The following is a 24654-nucleotide window of genomic DNA, read 5'->3' on the forward strand; positions in this document are numbered from 1 at the left end:
TGACAAATTCCTAAAAGACAACAAACTCCCTACCATATCTAATGAGCAATTAGAAATGTTAAATACTCCCATTTCAAGTGATGAGTTTTTCTGCTCAGTATCTGGTTTAAAAACAGGCAAGGCGGCAGGCCCTGACGGATTTTCACCTGAATATTATAAAATACTCAAGGGATCCTTAGCACCACTCTTTCTTTCAGCCTTCAATAAAATAGGCGAAGGTGCCTCCCTTCCTTCAGAGGCGAAGCTAGCACATATTTCTATAATTCCCAAACCAGGTAAAGATTCCTCCCATAGCTCTAATTACCGGCCAATCTCCTTGATAAACGTAGATTTAAAGATATACTCCAAGATCCTAGCGGATAGATTGATCACAATTATACCAGAATTAATTCACTCAGATCAAGTGGGATTCGTACCAGGTAGGGAACCCAGGGATAACACAATCAAAACTTTATTACTATCCAATTTTGCACAATCCTCGAAAACGCCCGCCCTCTTATTATCAATCGACGCAGAGAAAGCCTTTGATAGGCTTTCCTGGTGCTTTCTCAAAAGTGCTATAACCCACATTGGCTTTCCGCCAGGGTCTAGATTTCATGATCTCGTTTTTGCCCTGTATGATAAACCATCAGCTCAAATTAAAGTTAACGGTCTTTTGTCGGATCCCTTGAGTATTAGCAATGGTACCCGTCAGGGCTGTCCGCTCTCTCCATTACTATACATTATTTCTATGGAATTCCTAGCAAATTCCATACGCAATAATCCGGATATACATGGATTATTGTTAGGAAAAAAACACTATAAATTGGCACTATATGCAGATGATTTGCTTTTATATGTATCTCAACCAGTGACATCTCTTCCTAATTTGCTGAAAACACTGAATTTTTTTGGTAATATGTGCAATTTTAAAATTAACGCCTCTAAATGTGAAGTTTTAAATATATCAATTCCCTCACGTATGGTGAGAAATATTCGGGAATCCTTTCCCTTTAGATGGTGTGAGGATAGTATTACTTACCTGGGTTTAAAAATTACTAAAAATCCTTCTAATCTTTTCCGTGAAAACTTCCTCCCACTACTGGCCAGATTTGAGGAAGATATTCAGAGATGGAAAGGAATTTTACACTCTTGGACTGGACGCATTAATATTATAAAGATGAATTTAATGCCAAGATTGCTTTACCCTCTTCAAACACTGCCTATACATATACCAGCTTTTTTCTTTAAGAGAATCCTTATCCTCTGGTCTGGTTATATATGGGGAGGGCATGGTCCGAGGATAGCAAGAAGCACACTTTTTAAATTGAAGGAGGCGGGAGGCCTTGCTTTACCTAATCCTAAACTTTATCAACTAGCTGTTCATCTAACTCGCATAAAAGACTGGGGAATGGGCATTAAACAATGGGTATGCATAGAAGATACACTGATAGAGGGGGGAATTAAATCTACACTTTGGATCCCGCATAATAAACGGCAGCAGTTGCATAAGAAATGGCCATTGATCACAAAGGTTTCCCTGCAGCTATGGGATCAACTAATTACACATCATAGGATCTCATCACATTATGGGCCCCTTATGCCAATATGGAATAATGTATTATTTCCCCCTGGTTTTAATCCTACCTCTATAATAAGGAAAGCATTGGGTGAAAATATTACGGTGGGTTCTCTGCTGTCCTCGGACCAGGTTCCTTCAAAGCAAGAACTTTCAAACAAATGCCAAAATGCAAATATATCATTTCTTGAGTATTTTCAATTGACACATTTTTTAAGGCAGTGTTTGAGAGAGGGTTATGTGGTGAGAGACATCTCTGACGTAGAAAAGCAACTATTTATTTCACCTCCGGTTCGGGGTGCTCTCTCGCTATATTACAAGATGCTCTTGGACATTAACTATGAAAATAAGCCATCTTTTGTATCTAAATGGCAACAGGAATTAGGAATGGAATTTTCAGATAAAGAATGGGACAAAGCCTTCCTTTTTGCAAATAAAGCCTCAATTTCTGGCAGAGGAAAAGAGAATGCATATAAAATCCTATCAAGATGGTATAAAACCCCTGTAATGATACATAAGTTCTGCTCGGAAGTTTCCCCACATTGTTGGAGATGTGATATTGCTGAAGGCAATATGGCACACATATGGCACTCATGCCCCTTGATACAACCCTTTTGGTCTAAAGTCTGTAAAATAATATCTGATTGCTTAGGGATCACTATTGAAAACTCCCCTGCTACACTACTTTTATTAATGCTTCCAATGCCTATTAAAAAATTTAAGAAGTCAATGCTTAAACATTTTCTGGCAGCAGCTAGATTAGTGATCCCTAAATTTTGGAAATCTAAAATACCTCCATCCATTACTGACTGGTACAGGGAAATGGAATATATTGAACGTATGGAAAATTTCGTTCAAGAATCTCATCCTAAACCAATATCCCATGCTAATTCCTGGTTGCTATGGCATATTTATCAGGAATCAGAAGAAGGTAAAGCTATGTTAAGAGGGGGGACATAAATGCTTTGATATATAGAGGGTATTAAGTACACTTGAATCTCCCTTCACCTGGGTCAGGTTGTCCTATGGGTTGATTAAATAATGAACGCCAGTCTTACCTTTATAATAACCAACGAGAGAGAGGGAAAGGGAGGGTTTGGGGGGTGGGGAATGGAGGGTAGAAGGGTGGGAATGGAAGGGTGAGGGATTAAAGAGATATGTGAATAAGGATGCAAATTACCTTTTATCTTAAGCGGTACAGGTATAACCTTGTTTATTGCGCATTATTTTGCTATACATGAGATGTATTCTGTACAATGTGTAATTTGTCTTGAAGATAGCCTAATGTTTGGGCAAATGCTGTTCTAATGATGTTCCGATTTCCTTCTTCACTGTCTCAATAAAAAAAATTTTTGAAATCAAAAAAAAAAAAAAAAAAAAAAAAAAAAAAAAAAAGAATTTTCACTTGAACAGTTCAAGCCTTTGTGAACTGCACATGTGCAGAATGCTCCAGGCCACAGAAGCATGATCACGAGACGTACGCGTGGCTGCACTCCCGTCATGCCTAGTGTTTGGCCATTAGCATGGAGCTGATGAGGCCCTGCTCTGCTCTTTCCGCTGAGCACGAGCGGCTCTGTGCTACTGCGCAAGCACAAGTCTGCCTGCGCCTGAGCAGTGCAGCTGCGCTCGTTCATGGATGGGAATGCTGCCACAAACTTTCAGACGGTCCCAGCAAGGAGCGGCAGTCTGGGGGAGTACATCGGAATACTCTGCTGGAGGATCCCACAGGCTTCTCTCTACTGAGGTATTTCGCTGATTTTTCTCCACTTTAAACTAATGCTGGAAATACACGGGTCGCTTCTGGCGCTAGATTCTGCGCCAGATCGTTTTGCCAGCTCGATTGTCTTCCGCTCGTTTTTCTTATCTTTTTTTTCAATTCACTTCAATGAGAAATCGAGTGGCAAAACGATCAAACGGTGATCGGACATGTCGGAAATTATCTATCATCTTAAAGAGAACCCGAGGTGGGGATCTTAGAATGAAATCTATACACAGAGGCTGTGTCTGGCTATAGTGCCCAGCCTCTGTTGCTATTTGAATGCCCCCTAAGTCCCCCCTGTTGTTCTAGCCCATAAATTACAGCCGCGCTGTCGGGCAATGTTTACCTAGCTAATGTCACTCAAGCCGCTCCCCCCCCCCCCCCCCCGGCCTCCTGCAGAGCGCCGGTCCTCACCCACTTCCCTTCTCTCCAATCAGAGGCGAGGGAAGGGACACGGGCGGGGACCGGCGCTCTGCAGGAGGCGGGGGAGCGGGCGTGAGTGACACTAGGGAGATAAATATAGCTCGCTGCGACACGCTGCGTGTCGACAGCGTGGCTGTAATTTATGGGGGAGAGCAGAGCGCAGGGGGACTTGGGGGGGGGGGGGGGGGGTAGGGGGGGATTCAAATAGCAACAGAGGCTGGGCACTATAGCCAGACCCAGCCTCTGTGTATAGATTTCATTCTAAGATTCCCACCTCGGGTTCTCTTTAATGGCTCAAAATCGGGCCGTGTATTCCTAGCATTACAGGTTTGCTTTAATGCCCAATGCAAACAATGCCCAATGCTTATCCTACCTCCCGTGGCCTCAGTTTTTTTTTTTCCTCCAAATCTTCTCTTATGTATCTCAGTATCTAGTTGCAGCAATGGGGTTAATCTATCTTATTGCAACTTTATTGAAGCCATTTCTTTTTCCCCAGAGCACTTTGCAAACAGATGAAGTGAAGAATGTTCCATGTGGCACGAGGTAAGATTAACTCGCAACCTCACTGCTCATCTGTGCTTCTTCTCATTTTGCTAAACATACATTTTCATTGGCATTCCCTCGCAGAGCTCCAGGAGCCGCTCGTCTGTGTTGTGTTTGCAGTAGAAGTCCTGAATTGTCTGGTGTGAGCTGGGCTCTCCTGGGCACAATGCGTATGCTTCCGCTATGGATAGTGTGGAGGTGGCGGCATTCACAGACACTACATCTCTGCAGGCTTCGCTGCGATGTGTCCTGTCAGCAGTGTCATTGATCAGTGACACCTCTGCAGACCAAAGAAAACGCACACACTGCTCCTGGAAGTGCTCAGACAGCTCCGGGCATTCTGCCAGTGGCTCATGAAAGAACCTAGGGCAGTGTAACCAGTGAGCACTTTTCTGTGCATGTACACGCATGTGAATTTGTTTTTAAAGTGAGATTACACTCAAAGTTAATCTATAGTCTAAAGTATTAAACGTAGCATAAAATTAACAGCTAAAACCATTTGAGCGGTTTTCAAGATACTGGAAGGGTTAACTTTCAAGCTTATCACTTTATTTAGCTGCTATTTGATAAGTTTGCCTAAAATAAAGCAAAGTCCGCTCCACCTCAGTCACTAATGCTGGGAATACACGGCTCGATTCTGAGCCATTCAGAGGGCTTGATAGATAATTTCCGACACGTCTGATCTCCCGCCCGATCGTTTCGCCGCTCGATTCCGCATTGAGGACAATGCAAAAAGATAAGAAAAACAAGCGGAAGATAAGAGAATCGCCTGTGGAATCGAGCGGGGAATCGAGCCGTGTATGCCCAGCATAAGACAGTGCTGGAACTAGGCGACTTGACCCAGGATAACAGAAGAAGGAAGAAAGTTCCGCACAATTTCTATAGTCACAATAGATCCCAACTTTATTGAATCAGGTAAAAGCCATATTGCCAGGTAGCCGACATGTTTCAGACACGCACTATGATTAAGGACCTTAATCATTATGATTAAGGACCTGAGTGTCTGAAACATGTCAGCTACCTGGCTGTATGGCTTTTAAATGATTCAAAAAAGTTGGGATCTATCGTGACTATAGACATTGTGCAGATCTTTCTTCTTTCTTCTGATAAGTTTACTGTTGTACTGGAAGTGCATCATGCTGTGTAAACAAGGTAGAAAAGTTGCTGCTCTATCTGGGATAGGGAAGCAGAGACCATTATCTTTTTTTTTTTTTTTTGCTTACTAATTACCTAATTACAAGTCAGTTAGCTTCAGTGAGGTGTAAATATGCCTTCAAATTACATCTGACCAGTCTTCTAGTGTTTCACATTCATATTTTACTGTGTTTAATGTGAGCCCAAGGTGAGTGATATGTAGGCTGCCATATTTCTTTCCTTTTATACAATTCCGGTTGCCTGGCAGTGCTGTTGATCTTCTGGCATCCTGTGTGTCTGAGTCTCAACCCTGAAACAAGCATGCGGATAATCCAGTCAGAGCAGCTGATCTGCAAGCTTGTACCAGGTCTATGGCTAAAAGTATTAGAGACATGATCAGGGGGACAGCCAGGCAATTTGCAGTTTTTTAAACTGTTTTTATTAATGATGAAGCGTGCGAAAAAAAGATACAAACAGTTCAAGAGAATCATGTAACAGCTCACATGCATTATCACATTTTAACATTCACATATTAAATTTCAGATGAACCAACAATTATTCTTCAATATAAACAACATACAAAAATGATATTTCCTATACGGGCAGAAATCAAATATTAGAATCCTTTGAGATAGTTAATAGATTTCTCTATCAAATGTTACATTTTTCAAGTGGTTGGAGAGCTCCACCATAAAAAGAGGAATCTCCTTTGTTATACACCTTGAAGCAAAAATGTAATTTTAAGAATAATCCCACTTTAAAACAAAAAGATAAATCTTGCACCACAAGCTGTCGGGTCCCATATATACATGTTTTCAACACTTTGCAGCTCAGGAAAAAACAAACACTTGGCAATCCTTGACTTTAGCACGATCCAGTTTTAAACTGTTTTGCCTAATTCTGATCTTTTAACCTAGGGTTACGCAGCTCTAATATTAGAGCCCTGCCCTGTATATACTTTTAGTCACCCTTAATTGTTACTCAAACAGTGGAACATTGCAGGTAATGAGCACTGTACAGACACTCAGCTGAGCAGTGTGTACTGTCATTGGAAATGGGAGCTGGGACAGCAGGGAGGTGCACAAGCGACTGGCTTGTGGCGTTCAAGTATGTATGAGCACAAGGTGCTTGTGCTCCACATACCGTGGTTGATCGTTAAATGTAATGAGGCGACTATACACGCACTAGATTATGCCTGGGCAAACTTTAATTTCTATCATTCCTGGACTCTTTCTTTCTCTTTCCCCCCTCCCTCCCTGCAGAGTGGCGAGCAGGTGATTACCGGGGGTTAACTCGCCTACATAGCGCTGTTGTGACATGTCACGTGACACACCAGCCTACCACACGCTGGCAGCCAGCGTGCAATACGCTGGTGTGTCATGTGATGCGTGTCACGTCATGTTACCATGGAGATCCAACGCATAAAACGCTATGTAGGTGAGTTAACCCCTGCTAATTGCCTGCTCGTGACTCTGCAGTGAGGGAGGGGGGAAAAGAGAGGAATCCGTCCGCCTAGCGGTGGGCCGGATGTACAGCGCACGTGGCCCGGATCCGGCCTTTGGGCCGTAGTTTGTCCAACACTGCACTAGATTCTCACCCAACACTGTGCTGAGTGTTTATACTATAACTACTATAAACCTTCTTTAAAGAGACACTGAAGCGAGACTAAATCTCGCTTCAGGTCTTATATATAGCAGGGGCACGTGTGCCCCTGCTAAAACGCCGCTATCCCGCGGCTTAACGGGGGTCCCTTCACCCCCAACCCACCCCCCGCAAACCTGGGTCGGAAAAAGGTCGCTGGAGCTGATCTTCCTGGAGGCAGGGCTAACGGCTTCAGCCCTGCCTCCAGTCGCGTCTATCAGACGCGCATCGCCGCCTCTCCCCCACCCCTCTCAGTGAAGGAAGACTGAGAGGGGCGGGGGAGAGGCGGAGGTACGCGTCTGACAGACGCGCATGGGGCAGGGCTGCGGCGGTTAGCCCTGCCCCAACCAGGAAGCGCTCCCCCGCTGCTCGGAGGGGGTTTGGGGGGACGGACCCCCGTTAAGCCGCGCTATAGCGGCGTTTTAGCAGGGGCACGCATGCCCCTGCTAGCTATGAGGTCTGAAGCGAGATCTATTCTCGCTTCAGACTCTCTTTAAAGCAAATTTAGAACCTAGATTATTTTAAAAAAGTGGATACTTGCCTTTAACACTGGGAAGTGTCTGTGTCAGAAGGAGAATTCACCATGCCTATATCGTGTAGTACTAGGACATGAATCGGTTAATTGGGCTATGGTGTTTTTGCACCAATACAGAACTGATGTAAAATAGCAGCTAGGTGGCACCAATTGTATGATTTGGGCACCGAAATGCTATAAGATGGTTGAGCGCAGGCGCCTAACTTGTACACCTGCCAGCAATAATTGCTGTTTGGCTGTGGGCCCTTGTGTATGCAATCGTCAACTGGGTTGAAGAAAGTGGAAAGAAAGTAAATCTCATAATATGTTATGCGTAGCCTAGAAGTGCAGAGTATCCCAAACAGCCATCACAAAGCCAGTAGTAAAATATTGTGATATTCTATCAGCTGGGCCCAGCAGGCAAAATAAAGGGCTTTGCAATCACACACACCCTGCATAGCCTGACACAGGTTTTCAAGGGAGCCATATTGTAGTTAATAAAAGGAACTTACTTCTGTTTCAAAATATCTTGTATGTTGCATCTTCAAAGTACTGCAGGTGAGCTGATCAGTGTATGTCATCCAAGGAAGCCAACCTTCACAGTGGTCAAAGGTGACCCGTGCATCATTCCCAATTCAGCATTGAAAACTTGGCCTATAACTGAAGTGAGAAGGATATGGAGGCTGTTATATTTATTTCCTTGTTAAAAATACCAGTTCATACTTCTTCTACAATCAGCGCTCACAAACATTGTTCCCCCCCCACCACTTGGCTGGGTCAGTAGATGATTCCGTCCAATAAAGGTCATACAAAACTTAAAAGTCCTTGTAGAACTGCAGCCAAACTGAGTGTTATTCAGTATATAGCAAATTCTAAATATCCTAGGCTGCGGTCCACATTCAAAACACAAATGTCCCTCCGAGACTCCATAATCAGGCCACATAAATGGACAACAGTCTGTTAAAATTCCAATCACCAGAGGTTGAAGTCACAAAAGACCTATATGCACCTTCAGGGGTGTTGACCCCCCCCCCCCCCCACATCGCCTCTCTGGCTAGTCCTTCAGCTTCACTGATACTCTCCAGCCTGGATCCAGTAGTGAGTTCTGCTTCTAATGGCTCAGCGATGTAGGGACAAGAAAAAAAGAGAAGACCAGCTTCCAATAGTGTAAAATCCCTTTTATTTAAAACTTCCGGTGCAAATGCAAACGGGGTTACAGACTCCCAACAGGATGGCTTAGCTCCCAAGTGGCTGCCTGCATATGTGAAAGTCCCACTCCTGTCTGCGTACATCACCGCTAAAAATCTTGACAGTGTCTACGTTTGTTCCGTTAAAGGTTACGCGGGACGCCAAACCGCCTTACCGCAAAAGTACACCACCAGCATAATCATTGGGTGACGCATAAGACGCACGTGCAAAAATGTACCACGTCACTCTGTAGCTCTGACCAAATGCGTTTTGTTGCGTAACAACTCATCAGATGCCCCTGATGAGTCGTTACGCAATGAAACGTGTTGGGCGGAGCTGCAGCCACACAGACTTTTAGTGGCGGTGCACGCAGACGAGAGTGGGACTTTCACATATGCAGGCAGAACTCACTACTGCATCCAGTCTGGAGAGTGTCAGTGAAACTGAACGACTAGCCAGAGAGGCGTGAGGAGGGGGTACACCCCTGAAGGTGCATATAGGTCATTTTTTACCTCAACATCTGGTGAGTGGAATTCCAACAGAGACTGTTGTCCATTTGTGTGATCTGATTATTGCGTCTCGGAGAGACAGTTGTGTTTTGAATGTGGAGCGCAACCTAGGATATTTTTGAAACCATACCAGTTGCCTGGCATCCTGCTAAAATGTCATGCATCAGCAGTGTCTGAAATCATCCACCTGAAACAACCATGTGGAAACTGCAGCCAAACTTCAGTCAACATCATTTAATCTGCATGCTTGTTCAGGTTCTATGGCTAAAAGTATTAGAGGCAGAGGATTAGGAGGACAGCCAGGCAATCTGCAATGTTTAAAAGGCAACAAGGCCGGATTTATACTTTTTTCGCCTCTAGGCCAAGTATATTGGGGCTCCCTTTTCAAGTGCCACCCCTTTTCCATATGTATCATCCTTGTATTGCAGACCCCTCTTTATTGCACAGCTCTCGTGGACATCAGCTTCCCTTTTCATGTATTTCTCCCCATTTCCAGCCTTTTCTTTCATATGTAGCAACCCCTATTTCATGTCCAGGTGCCACTTGGGGCTGCAGCCGCCTAAAGCCTGGGCCTTGGGGGCCTTTCCAGAAATCCCGCCCTAAAAGGCAATAGGTCAGCCTCCATATCCCTATCACTTTGGTTGCCCTTTAACTGTGTGGATACTTACACATTTATGTACACTGCAGATCTGTTGTATTCGTGTTTATGTAATGCTGCTGTAATGATCATTGTCTCAGAGTCTCTGGTTCTTATAATCGCGTACGTTAAAAAGGGGCGCTGGGAAAAAAGGGCGCCGGGTTTTTAACGATAAGCATGGATAACGTTTAAAAATGTATTGTACTGTATTTCGTTTAAAATTAATGTTTTTTAAAGTTATAAATCATTAAATAATGTGCATTAAATCGGCAATTGTAAAAACGTTAATCTTTCGTTTAAATACTGAAACGTATAATAACGTTTAAAAAAAAAAATTACTAAGTAACCCTCCCTGTACCTACCCCTAACCCCTAGACCCCCCTGTTGGTGCCTAAACCTAAGACCCCCCTGTTGGTGCCTAAACCTAAGACCCCCCTGTTGGTGCCTAAACCTAAGACCCCCCTGTTGGTGCCTAAACCTAAGACCCCCCTGTTGGTGCCTAAACCTAAGACCCCCCTGTTGGTGCCTAAACCTAAGACCCCCCTGTTGGTGCCTAAACCTAAGACCCCCCTGTTGGTGCCTAAACCTAAGACCCCCCTGTTGGTGCCTAAACCTAAGACCCCCCTGTTGGTGCCTAAACCTAAGACCCCCCCTGTTGGTGCCTAAACCTAAGACCCCCCCTGTTGGTGCCTAAACCTAAGACCCCCCCTGTTGGTGCCTAAACCTAAGACCCCCCCTGTTGGTGCCTAAACCTAAGACCCCCCCTGTTGGTGCCTAAACCTAAGACCCCCCCCTGTTGGTGCCTAAACCTAAGACCCCCCCTGTTGGTGCCTAAACCTAAGACCCCCCCTGTTGGTGCCTAAACCTAAGACCCCCCCTGTTGGTGCCTAAACCTAAGACCCCCCTGTTGGTGCCTAAACCTAAGACCCCCCTGTTGGTGCCTAAACCTAAGACCCCCCTGTTGGTGCCTAAACCTAAGACCCCCCTGTTGGTGCCTAAACCTAAGACCCCCCTTTTGGTGCCTAAACCTAAGACCCCCCTGTTGGTTTTTTCGTTTAAAAATAATGTAAAAAAAAAAAATGTACTGTTTTTTGTTTAAAAATAATATTTAAAAATGTATAAATCATTAAATAATGTGTAATCATGAGAAGCAGTAATAAAACATTAAGTCTCCGGGCGCCGCTTTTAAAACGTTATTTTTCTCCGGCGCCCTTTTTTCCTATCGGGCGCCCATTAAACAATATTTATTATAGGAGTGAATGGCGGCGCCCAATTTGTCCACTAGCCTCAGGCGCCTGAATTTACTGTTACCCTTATAATCATCCAGCATCTTATTTCTTCTAGTGGTGGAGTTATGATTTACTTTGATCGAATAGAAGTGGTTAATTTCCTCATACCTAATGCAGGTGAGCAGATGTTAAACGCAAATAAAGGCTTATATTGGATGTACAGCATGTTGTGCAATACTAATTCTCTCTGTATTGCCCCCTAGTGTATGATATAGTGAAGAACTATACAGCTGACTATGACAAGGCCTTAATATTTAATAAGATTCACCATGAGCTGAACCAGTTTTGCAGTGTCCACACCTTGCAGGAAGTTTATATAGAGCTGTTTGGTAAGTATATCCACCACCTTGTGCTACATTGTCATAATAAACTGCTGCTAGTACACAGACAATACATAGAAGATGCTATATTATGAATGTTATAAGTCCTCTAGTTACCGGTAACCCTCCCAGATCTTTCACCGTTGGTAAAGACGAACAGAGGAGTATGCCATTATTCTGAGTTTTCATATTTGATACAGCTGTTACATTTGGAAAAATGAGGAACCTGGAGATCTGTGCTCAATGGCTATCATTCATAAAAGTGTTGTCGGTACACAAAATCCGTGCGGGAAAATACCGCTGTTGGTATTTCAGCCTTCTGGGTGGTCATTCATAAAAATGTTGCCTGCTGCGGTAGGAGTGCGGAGATATCCCGCTGTAGGCTGGCGGTAGGCATGCGGAAACAGGAGAAGCTGGCCGAGTCCCTCCGTGCGGTGTTCTCTCTGCTGCTGCTTGGGAGGTCTGTCCCATTTACTTACATGTACTCCGCATGCCTATCGCTACATCCAGAGGATCGGTAATCCCCGTCCGCATACCGCCTGCGTTAGTTTCTATGAATTGACATTTTGTTACATTTCCGCATAAAATCACCGCCGAATGCGGTGATTTATCGCTCTGCTCGGAAAAGTCATCTTCGCATGCGGAAACAGCCTTTATGAATACACATTTTGCTCAGTGCCCGGTAAAGTCGGCTGTTTTTAGCATTTCCGCATGCGGGAATGCTTTATGAATCATAGCCAATGTATACAGCTGCAAGCAGAGTGGGAGTTTCTTCCTCTGCACAGAGCTGGTCATCTGACCTTGCCCACCTCCTCCTCCTGCTTCATCCAATGCAGCACAAGGAGGAAGTAGGTAGGGTCAGCTCTGTGTTCACAAGAAATGAATGTTTGGTGTCGCCTCTCCGAATACCCCTCATCAACTAGCATGTGTATGAGGCTTAACGTGGACCTGAATTTCACCCAGTGTGTATTTAGAGAGAAGAGCCTGTCTAATCCCCCCTCATCTATGTGTAATCACAAGTGTCATTTGGGCTTTCAGCTATGTCAGCACAGAAGTTCATCAGTCTCGGCAGACACAGCTAATATGTAAATACAGGAGGTTAACCCTTTCTCTGCTTCCATGAAAGCAGGAAGTAGACACACTATTGCAGGAGTTCTGTACGCTGTAACAATTACATTTTTCTTTAAAGGTTATTATGCTGTTGCTTATCTTTTAGAGCAGAGAGGAAATTCTGAGTTCAGATCTGCTTTAAGGTGCCCATTAACAGTACAATATTTTCCTCAGATGCGATCATTCCATCAGATTTTTACTATGTACAGAAAGCCATGCAGTATGGAGTATACTGATGTGCACTGATTCTATGGTCATCTGGGATACAACGTTTTGTTGATTGGAATGTTCTATTTTATGATCGTATTTGAAGATAACGTGACCTCATCGTCCCTTTTATGGTAACAACGTGACCTCATCGTCCCTTTTATGGTAACAATCTATAATTACCTTCCGGTTACTTATGATCCCGCAAAACTGATCGAATGATCGCATCTGAGAAAAATATTGTACTGTTAATGGGCACCTTTTGTGGTCAGAACTGCCGCACTACAGCTCAGCAGAGTCTTATCTCCACGTATATTTACAAACCGTAACTAAAATAAAGCTACATACTTTACCTTGATACCGAGTTTTGCATTTAGTGAGCTTGCAGAAAGTGGGAACTTTTCTCTTATTGGGATGTCCTGCTCTCCTCACAGATCAGATAGATGAGAACCTAAAACTGGCTCTGCAACAAGATCTGAACTCCATGGCTCCTGGACTCATTATTCAGGTATGGATTGCCGTGCTTGCTTCAACCACTTTCATTTGGACTTGTTTATAAGATGGAAAAGTTACCAGCTTTAGTATATTCCTTAGTAAGCAGAAGCTACAATGACAAGGTGATAACACTGTGACAGAGTGATAATGACTAGGCCAGTGGGGTGTATATTATGTATAGATTGGTATTTTCCAAATTGTTACTTTGATTGGATTATGATTGCATGTTATAGAATGCTGACATCTTCTGTCGCACTTTTTATCCAGTTTATTTAGTCAAGGTCTTAACTGTCCCCCAGAGGAGCTCCCAATCTAATCCAGCACTGGACAAACTATGGGCTGCATCCCGCCCACGTGCACTACTTCTCTGGCCCACCAACAGGTGGCAGGATTCCCCCCCTTAAACACCCCCCCCCCTGCAAAGTTGCGAGCAGGCACCGGGGGGGGGGGGGGGGAGATTTGAAACTCGCCTCGCTCACCGATGTCCTGCTTTGTGTCTCCATGGCAATAGGGTGTCACATGACGTGATGTCAGGACGCGCCAGCATATTACACGCTGGCGCCAGGACATCAGCGAGTGAGGTGAGTTTCAAATTCCCCCTGATGCCCGCTCGCGACTTTGCAGGGAGGAAGGAGGGATGTGGGTTGGAATTTAAGAAATGCGTTTTTTCCCAGCCCTGATTTAATCCCTACCATGGTCAGTCAGTCGTGTTATGTTTCTATGTTTCTATTGCAGTCTAAGGCCAATTTTCTAATGGGGGAAGCCAGTAAACCTATCTTTATTTTTTTTTTTTTGGGGGCGTAATGGCATACATGGCATCTTGGTACTACTATAATTAAGTCAGTGTCTGGCGCACACTTTCGCTGATGCCAAGGTAGAGAAGTAGGAGTGCTCAGATATTTTCAGGTGGATGAAGCCACAAACTGTAATAAGCCAATGAAAAACTGGCACTTCTTAAAAGAAAAGAAGTCCCAGTACCCCTATGGTGGATCAGTAAGCAACACACGATTGATCAGTAAGCAGTAAGGTTAATGTTGAGTGTAGCTGTAGGAAGGTTAGTGTAAGGTGTAGCGGTAGGAAGGTTAGTGTTAGATGTAGTGGCAGGAAGATTAAGGTTAAGCATAGCAGCAAGAAGATTAGAGTTATGCGTAGCAGCAGGAAGGTTAGTGTCAGGTGTATTGGCAGGAAATTTAGGGTCAGCTGTAGCAGCAGGAAGGTTAGTGTTGGGTGTAGCTGTAGGAAGGTTAGTGTAAGGTGTAGCTGTAGGAAGGTTAGTGTAAGCTGTAGCGATAGGCAGGTTAGTGTAAGCTGTAGCGATAGGCAGGTTAGTGTAAGCTGTAGCGGTAGGAAGGTTAGTGTAAGCTGTAGTGGTAGGAAGGTTAGTGTAAGCTGTAGCGGTAGGAAGGTTAGTGTAAGCTGTAGCGGTAGGAAGGTTAGTGTAAGCTGTAGCGGTAGGAAGGTTAGTGTAAGCTGTAGCGGTAGGAAGGTTAGTGTAAGCTGTAGCGGTAGGAAGGTTAGTGTAAGCTGTAGTGGTAGGAAGGTTAGGGTTAGGTATAGCAGTAAGAAGGGTAGGTGTATTGGTAAGGTTAGTGGTAGGTGTAGCAATAAAAAGGTTAGGTGTAGTGGCAGTGCGGTTAGTGTTTGGTGTTAGAATAAGTAAGGTTAGGGTTAGGTGTAGTGGTAGGGAAATTATGGCTATGTGTAGCAGTAAAAAGGATAGGTGTGTCAGTAAGAAGGTTAGTTACCTGTAACGGCAGGAAGGTTAGTGTTAGATGTAGCAGAAGTAAGGTTAGAGTTAGGTGTAGCAGTAGGAAGGTTAGGGTTAGGTGTTGTGGCAGGCAGGTTAGGGATAGGTGTAGCGACAGTAAGGTTAGGTGTAGTGCAGGAAGGTTAGGGTTAGGTGTAGTGGCAGGAAGTTTAGGGTTAGGTGTAGAGACAGTAAGGTTAGTGTTAGATGTAGCAGCAGGAAGGTTAGGATTATCTTTTTAATCGTAGGAGGGTTAGTTGTAACAGCAGGAAAGTTAGTTGTTGAAAATAGGATTAGTGTGAGAGGTAAAGACTAGGAAAGTTAATGTGGGAGGATATGCTAGGATTTTCGTTTGACCTGAGCTAAGTGTTATATAATATATAAAACCAGTGATATAATATTACCAATATTTGTACTATCGGCAGGCCATGCCAAACTCACTAGCGTATATACTAAATGTACGCTTTCATTGGGATACTACTTGGAGCTTGTTTAGCTGAGTGGCAGAAAGGGCAGTGTTGAAAAAGGAATGTAATCAGGTCTTAGGGCGGGTTTCCACTAGCGCTGGCTGTCCGTCTACCAAACAGACACAGACACTTGTGCGCACAGATCACACATCCTATTCCCTGTAGCCATGCCATACTGAGCTATGGGGATTCAGATGCGTTCTCCAGAATTCTGAAGCATTGCCTCAGATTTTTTTCATGCACACAAATTTGGAAGCAGACTATTTATTTCAGAAGGCCGAGATTCCGGTTCCACATTTGTGTGTGAAATTGGGCATGAACAGCCCCAGTGGAAACAGGCCTTTAGGCTGCCTACACACAATGGAGAAATATTGCCTGAAACAATCATGTTTTGGTGATTGTTGAATGACTGCGAAAGCTATGAAACTATGTATGGCAGATCACAAAATGTAACAAAATACAAGGATTCTAATGTATCTGTTTTAATGTTAGGAGGAATGCTGTTAATGGCTGTCTCCTTAACTTTCAGGCTGTTAGAGTCACAAAACCAAATATTCCAGAGACGATTCGCAGGAACTATGAGCTCATGTAAGTAAGACATGCCTATATATACAAATCGTTATTGCTGGATTTTATAAGGGGAAAAAAAATTCCCCACTAGAGAAAAATGGAAGCTGTTACCACTGACTTCTGCTGCTCTTATGTAAACTCTGACTTTAGAACTTTAAAACTAGGCAATCAATCAAGCATTATTGACTTTCATATTTGATCGACTTGTTTAGTTAAACATAAAACATCATTAGTCAATCAAATAAATTGATTGATTGCCATGTTTGCTAGTGCAATGTATGGTTTATACCAGGGGTCCCCAACCTCTTCCGGCTTGGGGACCACTTTCTGACCAAACTTTCCTCTGGCCAGGGGGGGTCAGGGGATTGCGCAACCTAGTGGACAGTGTCGTGCGCAGCGGGTTACGGGGGGAGGGGGGCTGGGTTGCGGCGGCATAGCTAGCATAGTTGCCCCAGTCTAGTGAGTCTAGTTGCCCCAGTATGGCTAGTATAGTTGCCCCAGTATAGCTAGTATAGTGCCCCAGTATAGCTAGCATAATTCCCTAGTATAGCTAGTATAGTGTTCCAGTATAGCTAGTATAGTGCCAAGTATAGCTAGTATAGCGCCCTAGTATGGGTAGGTAGTGCCAGGAAGGGAAGGAAGCGGGGCAGCGGCTTCCTGTAGCAGCGATATGCATCGCCGTTACCATGGGAACCGCTGCCCCGCTTCCTTCCCTCCTTACTGGGAACCGCTGCCCCGCTTCCTTCCCTCCTTCCAGCAGCCGCAATACGCGCTGCTGTAATACGAGATGCTGCTAAGAGGTGAGCGGCTACGGGGGAATCTAAGAGAACAAGCGGCCGCCCGCTCATAAGGTAACAGGAGCGGCGGCCGCAGGGGGAGAGGGGCGAGATGACAGACCCGCCGCCCGGTGGAAAACTGCCAACGGGACTGGCAGTGGGCCGCGGCCCGGTGGTTGGGGACCCCTCGTTTATACTGTAGGGAACAAGGTTTCTTAGAAAAGCACACTGTTAAAGAAGCTCATTGATTGATTGTTGTCCAACTATGAATGAACTTCTACCGAGTGTATGGTAAACTGGATTCATTGTGGTTGATGCTTAAAGGGAACCGGAGACAGGGCTTCCTCTAGCCTCCTACAGGCTGATCGCTCCCTCGCTGTCCTCCTGCGCCACCTGGATCACTCACAATTCAGCCCGTAAAGTCTTTTGGTCTGGGGCGTACTGCGCATGCCTAGCCATGTGCACGCCCCCATCACCGGGAGCAGTACTATGGCAGAGGCACAGAGTGCTCCTGATGGGGGAGCGCGCAGCCAGACTGCGCATGCTCCGTCTGGCCCTAGCTCAGAAGGACTTTAAGGGCCAAATTGTGATTGATTCAGGCGGCGCAGGGGGACGGCCATGGAGTGATTAGCCTGGAGGAAGCCCCAGGCATGTTTAATGTTATTTTTTATATCGCAGTCTCAGGTACATTTGAGGGCTCAAACCAACTAGAGCGATTTTGTGAGCGTTTAGGGAGCGATTTTAAACCGCTAGCGATTTCCCTAAACGCTCAGCTAATGTTAATGGATGGGCCAAATTCCACTGGAGCGATTACCAAAACGCAAGACATGCAGCATTTTTCGCGTTTATCGTTAGTGGTTAGCGTTTCTGCAATGTAAAGTATATAAACACTGGTGTGATCGCTTGTCAAAACCTACACAGAGCGATTTTGCTAGCGATTTGAAATGACAACACACTGTAAAAAATGTAAATGAATTGAAAGGACCAATCAGATTTAAAAATGCTAATCGCTACACAGTCGCTGGCAAAACATGTACACTTTTTAAAATCGCTACCAAAATCGCCAGAAAACATTTATGAAATTGCTTACAAAACGCTCATACAAAACGCTAGCGATTGCGATTAGCGATAGCGATTTGTAGTGGGTTCCAGGCCTTAAGCAGACCCTCACAATACTAAAAAATATTATTTGAAGTACTGAAGTCATCATTCAACACGTTAAGAGGAACTAAGCTTCAAAATAAGATTAAAGCAGACGTTGATTGGTTGCCACCTTTTGACGAAGAAAATACCGGCTATGGGGTGTGGCCTGGAGGGTGTGGCCTAAAAGTGGGAGGGGTTTGTTACGACCATTTTTAAAAAATAGCACAGGTAAAATTTAAAATTATAAAAATAAACACAAATGTTAAACTGTTAAAGTTTAAAGAACACCGGTAAGGTTAAAAATTGCCTCGGGGAAGTCTCTAACTCCTAATGCATCAGAGTAACGTCTGCATCGTCAGAAGACCGAGCCGAAGTTGCTTAAAGGGGTTCTGTGGGGGGTTTCTGAGGAGAAAAACTGCCACTTACCTGGGGCTTCTATCAACCCTGCTGCAGCGGTAATGTCCCACGCCGTCCTGCTCCCATCCGCCGTTCCCCGCAGCCGGCACCGGGCTATTATTCGTCTGTCACACAGACGAATAATGCGCGTTGCCGCGCCTCCGTTCATGTCATCTGAGGCTTACTGCGCAGGCGCAGTACAACGGTTTCTTGTACTGCGCTTGCGCAGTAAGCTTCCGATGACGCAGGCTGAAGTGAGCGGGTGCGTGGCCACTGTAGCGCAGCCGCAGTTGGATCCCATGCCGCGCTAGACCGGGGCCGGCGGTGGAGAACGGCAGATGGGAGGAGGACAGCGTGGGACATTACCGCTGCAGGGGGCTGATAGAAGCCCAAGGTAAGTGTCTGTTTTTCTCCTCAGAAACCCCTAACGGAACTCCTTTGCTTAAAAAACACAATAATTCGGCCTCCAGCTCCGTAAACACGTCTAAGTCCCACCCCGTCCTCCTGTGGTCTGCTGTTCAGCTGCGGTGAACTCAGTTACCAGCCTCAGTCGATGCCAGTCAGGGTCTACTGCGCACGCACAGACCTCCCACGCATGAACAGTAGACCCGGACTGACGTCACTGTGCCTGTTACCAGGGCTCATCGTGGCTGAATGGCAGACCGCGGGATGATGGGGTGGGACTTAGACGTGTTTATGGGGCGGGAGGAAGCCCAGGGTAAGTATCAGAGCTGTATTTTCCTTCCTCTCTGAGTCTTTTTAAGCATCAGAACACTGTAATATGTTGCAGAAGCTACCAGTGTTATAGAAATATATAAAAGGGTGGGTCATAACTATGGTGGGATTAGATTGTGAGCTCCTCTGAGGACAGTCAGTGACATGACTGTTGTACTCAGTAATGCGCTGCATAAGATGTCAGTGCTATATAAATACATAATAATAATAATAATAATAATATATGGTATGGCCTTGGAATATGACTATGGTAGGGATTAGGTTGTGAGCTTCTCTGAGGACAGTCAGCGACATGACTATGGTACTCAGTAATGCGCTGCATAAGATGTCAGTGCTATATAAATACATAATAAAAAATAATATATGGTAGGAAATTACACTATGACTATGGTAGGATTAGATTGTGAGCTCCTCTGAGGACAGTCAGTGACAGTGACATTACTGCTTGATTCGTAAAGTGTTTAAAATATGTTAGTGCTATACAATTTAAATAAACGATAATAATTAAACGATAATATTTAGTCATTTAGAGTGAGCTGTTGTTAATTTCTTTTTTCGCAAAGGGGCATAGAGGGAGAATGAGAATAAGGAGGATGGTAGATGGATAAAAAAACATTGCAGAGTGGACAGAGTAGAGGGTGGGGTGAAAGACTGTAAAGGTGGCTATACATAAGGCCGATCGAACATCTGATTTAATTATAATTAATTATATAATAACATATGAAAATCGGTGCTGCTAAGAGCAAGCCCGATCGATGATGTGATCAATTTTGGGCTGAAATTAGTCGCATGTATCGATCACAAATGCTGAAAGATGTAGGGCTGGCATGCTCGATCAGATGCACAGTGGTAATGGCGTTCAATATCAGGATAAGGGCAGAAACCCCCTGAGCTGTCCCCCAATATAAAATGTGCCCCATGCAGTATACTTTACCTGTTGGTGTCCACCGCTGCCTCCAGGCTCCATCCTCATATATGCGCCCGACGTGGTTGCTGGCGTATTCGTGGGTGCATACGTGATGTCACACACATGCCCACGTATATGCCGGCAATCACGTGGGGAGTGTATGAGGATGGGGCCCGGAGGCAGCAGTGGACACCGACAGGTAAAGTATACTACACAGGGCACATTTTATATTGGGGTGGGACATCAGCGAGGCGGCGCCGCAAGGCTGATTCCTGAGAGATTTCATACTGAAATTGATCTAGAATCGGCCTGTGGTGTAAGGGCAGCCGACAGATCTCTCTTGGTCGATCTGCCCATGTATGGGCACCTTAATAATAATAATATAAGGAGAGGGCGAGAGACATGAGAATGGGGAGAGAGATAGAGAAAAGGGGGACATTAGAAAGAGGGTAAGATAAGAAAGTAGAGGCACAAGAGAGAGAGAGAGAGAAAGGTTGGGGGAGATGAATAACTGTAGGGTGATTTTTCACCAGGACTCCAGTCTTTACCTCTACCATTAGGCTGGTGGAACATACAGAGACAATAAGCTTTCATAAAAACATACTGCTGCGAGTAATGAGAAAAGAGAGAGGGGGAGGGGGTCAGGGGCACACAGCAGAGATAACAGATCAAGTCAGGCTAATAAACTGTTAATTGTCAGGCTTACACACAGCGCTGCCTCTGCTCAGCTGTAACCTCTCCCTGTCTGCAGTATGTCACAGTCTCACCCTGACCCTGCTGTGTAGATCAGTTCCCTGGATGAGAGAGTCTGTCACACATCTAAACTTGCCGCTCTGCAGCTGGAAAGCCGGGGGAGGAGCCTGTACTGTGCCTGCCTGAGGTGCGTGTCAGAGCCATTCAGATTGTGCAGCTGAATGAAGGGCCCCCATGCCGCTGCAGGAGAAGTGCAGAGAGGATGGAGAGGGAGCCACAACGTCACACATGACAGGTGACCTTACCGGTAAAAAAAAACTCCCGAAGCCCCGCTGGCTCAGCACGGTACGAGCCTGCCCTGGACTGTGTGGACACTGGACTCACGCTGTTCAGGGAAGACCAGTGAGCTCGACTCCCTCTCGGCTGGGCTCCTCCTTCCTCCTCACTGTGATTGGCTGGCAGTGCATAGCCAGCCAATCCAAGAACAGAGGAGGGAGAGCTGTCTCTAGGTTCAGGTTGCAGTGCTGGGAGCATGCTAGGGCTGATTTTTCCGGCAGATGACGTGCCGGTGAAACTTTTATTCCGGTGCCGGCTTTTAAGTGTTTTTAACGGCTGGGCCGGCCAGATTCCGGCCGGGTGGCAACCCTAGTTACGGCACTGATTTTCCTCAGATTCTAGAAAATTATAGAATAGGAAGATTGCGCGGCGTGCAAAATTGCCTGTGTGAGCATCTGAACAGGCTTGGGGGAGGAGCAGCAGTTTGTAAAGTGTAAACATCTGCTTAGAAAGATTGCTTGTGAACAGTGACAGTGCAGATATTAAGTAATAACAATGTTGGACCGTATGAAAGCAAAAAGGTACTTATCCGTTAGCCGGGCGCATCCGGCAGGTGGCGCTAATTACTATTCCCCCTCCAGGCCGACATGGATAGTAGGGAAAGAGGTAACTCTGGTGGAGTTTTGTCGCCACCTAGAGGATGCGCCCGGCTAACGGATAAGTACCAGCAAAAATGTTCTAAATATAGTATCTTGGCAAAGATGTAATTAGAAAAGATAGGACTAAAACCTACGGACTGCAACCTTGCTATCCGCTGAGCGGTTTCCTTTGTTTGATTTTAGTGTTATTTTAAGGTATGAATAACAGTAGCATTAAAGCCCATGTACACTCACATTAGACTTTGTTACCATGCTTGTATGTCTGTCATGTGACTGTATAACTACTCTTGATTTTTAGGGAGAGTGAGAAAACGAAGTTGCTTATTGCTGCTCAGAAGCAGAAGGTCGTGGAGAAGGAGGCGGAGACTGAGAGGAAAAAGGCTGTGATTGGTACGTTATGTGACTTTGTTCAGAGACTTGGGCTCAATGTGTAAATTTACTTTAGTGCTTCCTATAAATATTGTAAAAGCACATCCTGATCGATAATGTTGTTGGTCTGTGGTATTGATTCTTCCACCTTTAGCATTTTCTCAAGTAATTGGTTTGGCTATTTACAATTCATCACAGTGCAGCTGTCCTCTTCCTGCTTCTCTGTAGTGTGTCCACGGCTAAACTGTCTCTACTGAAACCTTACCTGCCTACACAGGTTCCTGGAGCTGCAGTTGCTGAATGTAGTTATGCTGGAAATAATCGATCTGACAGTAGATCTGTCAGAAAATTGCATCCTGTATACCTAGCATAAGAGCAGCAGATCAGATTGGCAAGTAGGAAAAGGGTTTTTCTTTTGTGCTGAGTGCTGCGTGCAGAAAGGTAACCATGTTGCATTTCTCAGTGGAGTGGTGGGGAGATGAAAATGTTGGTTTACAGCTGCAGTTCTATAAGCTATATGCAAATAGTGTTTGGCAACGGCCCTGAAAAATCTTGAAGACGTTAAAAGCAGCAAATACAATCTTTTCCCAGTACTAATCCTTGGGTAACCTTTTAAAAACCCAACTAAACCCAAGATTGAACATTCAAATAGTAATTGTGATGGCTTGAGAACTTAAAGAACAACTGAAGCGAGAGGCTGCCATATTTATTTCCTTTTAAACAATATCAGTTGCCTGGCTATCCTGCTGATCCTCTGCCTCTAATACTTTTAGCCATAGACCCTGAACAAGCATGCAGCAGATCAGGTGTTTCTAGCATTGTTGTCAGATCTGACAAGACTAGCTGCATGCTTGTTTCTGGTGATGCAGACACTGCTTCAGCCAAATAGATTAGCAGGGCTGCCAGGCAACTGGTATTGTTTAGCAGGAAATAAATATGGCAGTCTCCATTATATTCTTCTCATTTCATTTACCCTTTAAAGCCAATCTTTGTTTAGTGTGTATTTCTGATAGACCTTATATCCTCTTACATACATACCGGTAGTTGCCACAGCATGTTTCTACTGCTATTTCTTTCCCTTAAAGGATACATCCAAGATGTTGTAATGAACAATAAAAAATGCCTTGCTCTCTTCTTCCTTTCCTGCAGACTCAAACCGCATTATCCGTTATTTTTCTTACTCCTTCCGATCGGGAGTAAATCAATCCAGTAATTTTCTGTGACCTGGAAGTAGTTTTATGTGCTTTTATTATTTTTTTTATTATTTAGTATTTATATAGCGCTGACATATGTCTATGTATGTATTGTGTAGTGCATGTATATTTTAGTTGAGGGAAAATTTTAGGGGGAAGCCTGTTAACTTATCTGTATGTTTTTGGGATGTGGGAGGAAACCGGAGTGCCCGGAGGAAACCCACGCAGACACGGGGGATAACATGCAAACTCCTTGCAGATGTTGACCTGACTGGGATTCGAACCGGGGACCCAGCGCTGCAAGGCGAGAGTGCTAACCACTACTCCACCATGCTGCTTTCTTCCTTTAGAACTGCTCTGCTATGTGGGATGCAAGTGCAGAGTCTATCAAGCTTTTGGGCAGCGCCTGCGCATTGTGTATTGCTGCGGGCAGGAACACGTCAGGTTTGCCCTTTCGCTGCATCGCTTGCGGGGAGGAGGCTAGAGGGAGGGCGGAAATGACTTAAGCAGAGACAATGCGAAGGCGCTGCCTGCGTTTAGCAATGTCCCTGCGCATACGTTCCACAAACCCATACATTTTAAACTGCGCCTGTGTGTGTGTCACAGCGTTCCGGGTCAGTGCACCCGACCTCGGAGGTCGGAACGGGAATCGCCACCAAACACAGCTGTTGTGGGGGAATTGAAGTGCACATGTCAGGAAGGCTAAAGATCTGATGCAGGAAAAGGTGTGACATTTTAAAATAAAATGTTCTCAGACCTTCACTTTAACCTATTTTCTGCATTTGTGCCTGCATGGAAGCTGGGCAGTACAGTGGTGTAGTGAGCAGCACTCTTGACTTGCAACACTGGGTCCCTGATATCCGTGAGAACAAATGACCAATGTATGGCCACTTTTATTGCCTGCGGACACTTGTGATTCAGAGAGGACAGTTTTGTTTTCTCGCTCTTCATTTCTCTCTGTGGACTTACAGAGGCAGAAAAAGTGGCCCAAGTTGCAGAGATCAAGTATGGACAGAAGGTCATGGAGAAGGAGACTGAGAAGAAAATCTCTGAGATTGAAGGCAAGTTGATATTCCTTTCCTTTCTCTCAGTACATGGAGGCTTCCATTACTGACCTCCCACTAACAAATACTGGTTTTCTGGCTCTAGTGTTTGTCTTACTATAATTCTCTCTTGGTCATGTACGTGAAACAAGCATGCAGACTGTATTCATATGACACTGTAAATCTGACCACGGTACAGATGTGCAGAGTTTGTAATATGTTCTTGTTCTGCAGACTCTGCTTTCCTGGCTCGGATGAAAGCAAAAGCCGATGCTGAGTTCTACACTGCGCAGAGAGCAGCCGAGGCCAACCGGGTAACACTGCACATGCCTGTCTCACTCTTCCCTTGTGTA

General features: G+C 44.9%; 1 protein-coding gene across 1 annotated transcript in view; it reads left to right on the forward strand.

Moving 5' to 3' along the window:
• ERLIN2 (ER lipid raft associated 2) overlaps positions 1-24654 on the forward strand; it is a 48792-nt gene that overhangs the window by 20567 nt on the left and 3571 nt on the right. The window contains exons 4-11 of the mRNA XM_068274959.1: positions 4237-4283; positions 11251-11312; positions 11399-11524; positions 13267-13340; positions 16071-16129; positions 21995-22086; positions 24230-24319; positions 24536-24615. Coding sequence (XP_068131060.1) covers positions 4237-4283; positions 11251-11312; positions 11399-11524; positions 13267-13340; positions 16071-16129; positions 21995-22086; positions 24230-24319; positions 24536-24615 — 630 coding nt within the window. The remainder of the gene's footprint in view (positions 1-4236; positions 4284-11250; positions 11313-11398; positions 11525-13266; positions 13341-16070; positions 16130-21994; positions 22087-24229; positions 24320-24535; positions 24616-24654) is intronic.

Source organism: Hyperolius riggenbachi, chromosome 3, assembly GCF_040937935.1.
Source record: "Hyperolius riggenbachi isolate aHypRig1 chromosome 3, aHypRig1.pri, whole genome shotgun sequence".
Classification (NCBI taxonomy): domain Eukaryota; kingdom Metazoa; phylum Chordata; class Amphibia; order Anura; family Hyperoliidae; genus Hyperolius; species Hyperolius riggenbachi.